Raw genomic sequence first — 6,752 nt, forward strand, 5'->3', positions numbered from 1 at the left:
TTGATCCATTAGAAGCTGCAATCAAACTACACACAATTAACAACAGTAAGTGAAACAAGAATAGCAAATGTTCCTATTTACTATCATTACCATATGTATCCAATGATAAGCCCATCCCACTTGCTACAAAAGTTTAAAAACATTTATGAGAAAGAAAGACTTGTCCAATGATGAGCCCATACCCCAATTTTCATCACATTTATATGGTGGACCTCCTAGGCTTACAGTTGGTAAAATATTGCCAGTCTTTTTATATATGTATTTTTGGCCATTATTTTCTCTTCTAACAGCATGTTTTGTATTTCATGCCAATTGCGTCACTCTATCACAAAACGCATTTCAGTATCTCTTGGTTTGCATCCTGCTACGTTATCAACAAAACATACTTAGATTAAAAGTATTGGTTATCATTAACAATTATGATTTCTTTTGTCCGTAACATGAAAATATCCCTCAACTTGAACAAATGCAACAAAAATTGTAGCAGGTGAGCTCAAAAAGTTAATTAGTTGAAAGAACACTGCTAACTATGGCCTGCTGCTACTAATGTTTCCACCCTTATTCAGTCTAAAATGACTAAAGAAACTGTAATGCTGATGATCTTACACCAGCCTCACTAAAATAAATGATTCCAATGACTGTCAAATTTTTTAAAAGCAAGGGACAATCCATCGAGGGTATACACTGGTTAGACTAAATGACATAAATTGAATATCAGACTAATCACTAATTGCTCTTACCTTGTCTTGCTGTCTGCAACTGCTGACGAAGTGTAAAGCTATGCAACATCACTGCATCCTAAGTATTAAAAAAGAATCAAATAATTTTGAAGTTCTAAGGTCTCTATAATAAATTACAGTGTCTTGGTTGAGCTGTCATGGGGCATTTTATGTATTTTTGTCCCCCTATAATGATCAAGATGTGGGGATTTGTTAAACCTAAAGTGACAAATTGGGTGTGAGAATTCCTCCAGGGCTTGCAACACTGAACTGTGCCACATCAAAAAGGTAACTTAATACAATTGCCAAGTTATTATTAGCACTTACAGTTCCTTTTAAAATTAAAAGACCTCTAAAATCAACACTGCTTTCAAAACTAATAGTTCTGGTTTATCCAAACTATCTGTTTCATTGCTATTCTAACTGGCAAAGTAATTCCACATATAAAATGTATTTAAACTATGTCTGAGCACTTCCTTTACACAATCACTTTCTCCTGGTATTGCAGAATGAAATGGCTGAATAAAGTTTATACAATTTATATTAAAACATGCAGCAGAACTTGGAAATACTTTGGTACAAATCACCGAGCTGCCTATTTCAACCATCTGTCAAAGACATTTCTTTAGCCCAATCAACTAAAATAACTAAAATTTATCATTGGGCAAGTGAAAGTACATGCAAGCACCCCAATTTTTTAAATTTAAAAAAAAAAACAACAAAACTTTAAATTTGGAAATCATTTGCGCTGTATCATCCATATCTGACAAAAAGTGGAAATTATGCTCCCTGAAATGAATACTTTAACTTCAGTATACAATCCATTATGCCAACACATCCATATTGCCAGTTGGTTAGATATTGTGCCACAACACTATTATCATGTTAAGATATAAAATAATAACATTCATTGTCTAAAAGCTTCTTTCTTTTCAAGGAATTTTTTGTGCAAATATTGTTCTAAATTTTATGGTAGCCTTCCCATAAATATTTTAAAACAGAAAATGATTTATGCTGACGAAGCTAATGAATAAGCAATTATAGGCACTCCACTGAGGAGTCAATTACCCATTCATCCTGCAGCATTTTAAGGATGGCTGGGATACTGGAGGCTGAAGGTGGTCGAGGCTTCACCAGAGGAGATGCTGAAAGAGAGGTAAACAAAATGTCAGGCATAACTGAAGACACGTATGAACTTAATTTCTGTCAGTCAAAAAGCAATAGCATTAGGCAGGGGTTCAAACAGAAGCCAGCAGCTCGCGATTTTAGGCTTTATATTTTGGCAGTAATTGACATCGACAATTATTTCCTGAATTTCTAAAAAGTTCATTTTACAAGTTAACAGTGCAATGCTGTATTCCATCAGGGATTGTTTATTGCATTAAGATTAACATCCTGCATTCAATACGGAAAGTTCACAGCTTAGAGGAGGCTTGCATTTCCTTATTCAGCACTACTGAAAGCACTTGCCTCATACATGACTAAACTACGTCAAAAAGAATGTTAAATATTCAGTCTCTTTCCTTTCACGTCCATCTGATCATGAACAGTTGTGGTGATAATGTGCCAATACTTACACAAGCAAGACATACACCTGACTTTTATTTTAAAAAATATCTAAATGTGGCTGGCAAAAATTATAACAGTGTTCCAGCAATAATGCAGTAAGGAGGAAACAGCATTCAATGTACGTTAGAAATGTAAGCTACTGGATGCTTCTTGGTAAAACATACAGAATATACCAGCAACAATGGACATGTCCAAGATTTGGCATACAGTTTGACCTAGTACAACAAATAAAAGAAAATAAACATTAAATTTAACAAAATAGAATGCACATATTGTGACATATATTTAACATTTAGTGAAAAAGAGACTCTACTTGTCACTTTGACAGCTCAGTTTGTAGAGTATTTGGTCTCATAATCCAATAAGATACCAACCCAGAGCAGCTGCGCCTGTGTCCTTGGGAAGGGCACTTAACTCCCATTTCTTTGGCATGATATAGCCAATAATGTTTTAAAAGTGCCATTAATACCAACAAAAACATAAATTCATTACTTTTCAAAACAAATCTGTATTTTATTTATAACCTGTAATATTTTCAGTACATATACAGTACTATAAAAGGGACCTTCAATATCTTCTGCCCACAGATTACCTACAACACATCATCTTCTTAAACTCTGATTTGTATTGTCAAATAAGGTTTGTGTATTAAAAATGTACATTTTCCTTTTTTATTCTGACACTTTGCAACCTGCATTTTCCACATCAATTTATTAAACACTTCTTTATAAAATGTCATCCAATGAGGTCAATAGTACAAATTAGGATGCAAAATTGAACCTTTCAGCTTGTCCTTAAACAGCCAAATTTTTCACTTAAGTACTTTCACATGGCATCTCCAAAACAAATCCATAAAGCTGATTAAAATTCTCAGATATTGGTTCAATCCAGTAAAGACAATCTAACAGTTTGTTACAAATTAGGACTATAAGCTACTGTCTCCAGAATTTTGCCTTTAAATCACTAATATCCACAAATGTTATGTATTTTAAATGTCATATAAATTTTGCTAGAAATAATTTTCTTATGAAATAAATATGCAATTAATGTTTTTTTAGCAATCAATAAAATTTCTTTTAATTTTGAAAAGAGATGAGCTGGATTGTTAGCGAAAATATTAGTTAATAATAGGTACATAGTAAAGTTGAATGAAAGCCAGAACTGGGACAGAAAATTCCACAATCTGGTAACACAAGGTAAACGAGTACTGTAATTTATTTTTTATGGGTTTGCACTATTCATGAATTTTGTGCTTGTTTCAAACCATGAATACAAAGATCAAATGAAATATTTTCCATATGTGAAAAGAATTGGACACCTTGCTAATTGATGAATTCAAATTAAACAAAAATGTTATATTTTGCAAACCCACACAAATTTATGGGGGGGGGGTAATTTTAATGATGTAATATTTACAAGTCTTTATTGCTTTGCATAATTTTCTGGGAGAGAAATTTCCTTTCACCCTCCGATAAAAATTATAACCTCCCATTAGATGAAAAATTATAGAAAGTCAACAACTTGAAAAAAACACCCACTTAGTGATGTAGTAGTCATCCTCTTCCTTAGGGACCCAGAATACTGTTGGGACATCAGAGTGAGTTGGGGGGGAGGGAATCTGGCAATATCAGCAAGTAAGTATTACATCAATAAATTTAGTTCAATGCTTATACATTACCTATCATTAACTGCACTGCTGCATTTGCCAGTGTAGTGGGAGGCTAATGGCCTAAGAAACTGCTGTATCAATTTATATACCCCCCCCCCCCCCTTACAGATGAAATGTCCACTACTCGAGTCTGCATCAGCTTGACCCACTTTCTGTGCTGCAACTATTGGGCCCACAAAAAATATGCCTTCAGATTCAGAAGAGTCCAGTGTGTCCATTAATTTTATACGTACATGGGTTTTCCACAAAATCAGAAGTGGTTTTATATATTTATTTACTTCGAAAATGTTTACTGATTTAATGAATATAGGCGGCTGCTAGTGGCAAAGTTGTTTGGGTAAATCCTCAGACCCCAGTACCTAATAACACCACAGAAACACTTTCAACCTAACACCTAACAACAGAGGGGTAGGTTCTACAGGGGAGTATCTGTGGGGACATTGTTTCTCAACTATTTGTTAAAATATTAGAGGATGGGGATCCCAAAAGACTTAAAGTGGTCAAGGCTAATGGGTGGAGGTGAGGATATGGGGATGTGAAGTATGCATCATGCAGATCTATAGGGCACTTGGCTGAAGTTGCTGGAACTGTAGTGGGGAGGAGAGGCCTAGTTTCCTCCTTGTCATCAAAATATGACCTCATCCATTAACGGGAGGGGTCTGAAACCCTTATTACTTTAAGGATGTCAGCTTCACCTGTGGGCAAGAACAAGGAGCAATGTCTGTGGTTTGGAGATTGCCAAAAGGCACAACATGGAGAGGAAAAGTACCAAAGAGTGATCTGTCCATAGGAAAAACACTGGACAGCCATTAATGCCAGCACTTACCAACAGCCTGCAACATGCTAATCTCTTAAAGAGAAAAAACAAAAACTAAGGTAGCCAGGAACCAAAGATGGGTAGGTAATGCCAAAAAAAAAACAGTTACAAAGAGGTGGTTACAATTTAACTGGAGCAACTGCACAAAAGATCTTCAAAACCAGGACAAGAACCACAAAAAATACCAAAATAATGCTAACAAGAAAATCACTCTAACAATACAAAAAGGTACAAGACAGACTTAAAAGATGTTAAATGATTATTAAAGGCAAATTCTGATGAATGTTCTTTGCAATGCAAACTTTCATGATAGTCCAAAGAAAAAAAGAGGAAGGGAATTCCGTAAGTTAGCTATGACTAAGGAATCAGACTGGGATCATTTCCTTTCCAATCGGAGGAGAAATTAACTTGGAATGGGGACATTGTGTCCCAACAATGAAAACCAATACATTGCAGTAGTAGCAGGCAATGCTAACTACAATTAAAATAAATAAATTTACAGTATGTCTATACTTTTCAGAGCAAAATGAAGCAACTACTGTAGAAATTATATTGCCAATCAATAAATCAACTCATCCAGGTAAAAAAAATGTGCAGAGCAAGTAGAGCAGTCTAATTAGGAAGCTTTGCTTATTGTACGTTACTTGCTCAAAAATCTGATTGCATGTCCTATACAAAAGCTTTTATTCTGACAAATTATTATTATAAAACTGAACTTTATATGAGAGAAACAAACACTTAATGTTTGAAATGCAGTCTATTACCTTTGACATCAATCAACATGTCAAGGGCCAATTTTTCCCCCGTCATGGGATCTGTTCCATTTTCCTTGATATACTTCTCAATCAGTCTCTTCTCATAAATGAATCCTGACAAGGGGGAAATAACTGGGTGCTCAGGAACCTCATTGCTAACTGAAATGCAAACAGAAAATGTCTTGAAATTGTTATTCATATTTTCTCTAAACACTACTGAAGTCATCATTTAACTAAGGAGTAGTGAAAAAAATATCTGCCACGCCAATGCACAAGCATTCCTACTGAGGGCAATTTTTTGGCAAAAGCATTGTGCATGCGTACCACTACCTGGCACCAAACTTGTTTTAATATACATATGAATTATTACCCATTGAGGACAATATCTGAAATTTGCACTCTGTAAGAGCCTGAAATATGAAGTCCTGCGCTGGGGAGTGGGGTCATTAAGGTAATCTAGCGAACATTGACAAGCCGGATTTCAAAACTCGTCACAATCGAGACTAAGTAACAACCACCCCAAGAGTCAGCCTAGTGTTCCAAAAGTTAACAAAACCTTACTGTCCATCAATACAGACATCAGATTTGGTTATTTATATATTACTGCTTATTACAAAAAGGTTATGTGAACACATGTAGCATAACAACTAAAAATAACTTAAAATTTATACAAAACACGCACTTGCACAGCAGAGCGCCATGTTGCTTGTATCACGTGACTTACTATTAACTGTGCACCGAGATGAGGCCGAAACATCATTTTGGTCTATTAGGTAACTCTATCGCGGAATTATACTATCCACACTGTATATTGCTTTGTACTCTGAGCTGAATACCGATGACTAATTGACAATAAACATAACTGAAACAGTTTACTTTCTGATCGACCTCTCTTGATAGTTAAAACAGAACTAGCAGATTAACACACAGATATACCGGCATAAGGATTTACAGCAGAATGGTTACAAGTCCAAGAGCTCAATACAATGTTTTAGATTGACTGAGAGTTTTCTACAATGTTCTCGTTTTCACAAAATGAAATTTTCATTATTTATAAAGTAGGTCTTAAGATGTATTATCGCTGATTTTTATGAAAAGAGACTTCTTTGATATCTTAAGAAAACGCGAAAATGTATCCATTGATCTGTCTTTGGATCCAGCAGTGGATTGATTTATTATTTGAGATTTATCTTTTTTAACTGCTAGATACTTACACAACGTTA

At 34.9% G+C, this 6,752-nt stretch overlaps 1 protein-coding gene across 1 annotated transcript in view; it reads right to left on the reverse strand.

Annotated features, from left to right (window-relative positions):
• The window catches only part of LOC149776961 (pre-mRNA-processing factor 19-like), a 39,758-nt gene extending 33,501 nt beyond the window's left edge, over window positions 1-6,257 (reverse strand). Inside the window, exons 1-4 of the mRNA XM_089941676.1 lie at window positions 6,212-6,257; window positions 5,539-5,688; window positions 1,788-1,864; window positions 741-798 (exon numbers count right to left, since the gene is read on the reverse strand). Coding sequence (XP_089797802.1) covers window positions 741-798; window positions 1,788-1,864; window positions 5,539-5,688; window positions 6,212-6,230 — 304 coding nt within the window. The 5' untranslated portion in view covers window positions 6,231-6,257. The remainder of the gene's footprint in view (window positions 1-740; window positions 799-1,787; window positions 1,865-5,538; window positions 5,689-6,211) is intronic.
• Window positions 6,258-6,752: the final 495 nt, after the last annotated feature.

Source organism: Sinohyriopsis cumingii, chromosome 18 (assembly GCF_028554795.1).
Source record: "Sinohyriopsis cumingii isolate HCF-2022 chromosome 18, ASM2855479v2, whole genome shotgun sequence".
Lineage (NCBI taxonomy): Eukaryota > Metazoa > Mollusca > Bivalvia > Unionida > Unionidae > Sinohyriopsis > Sinohyriopsis cumingii.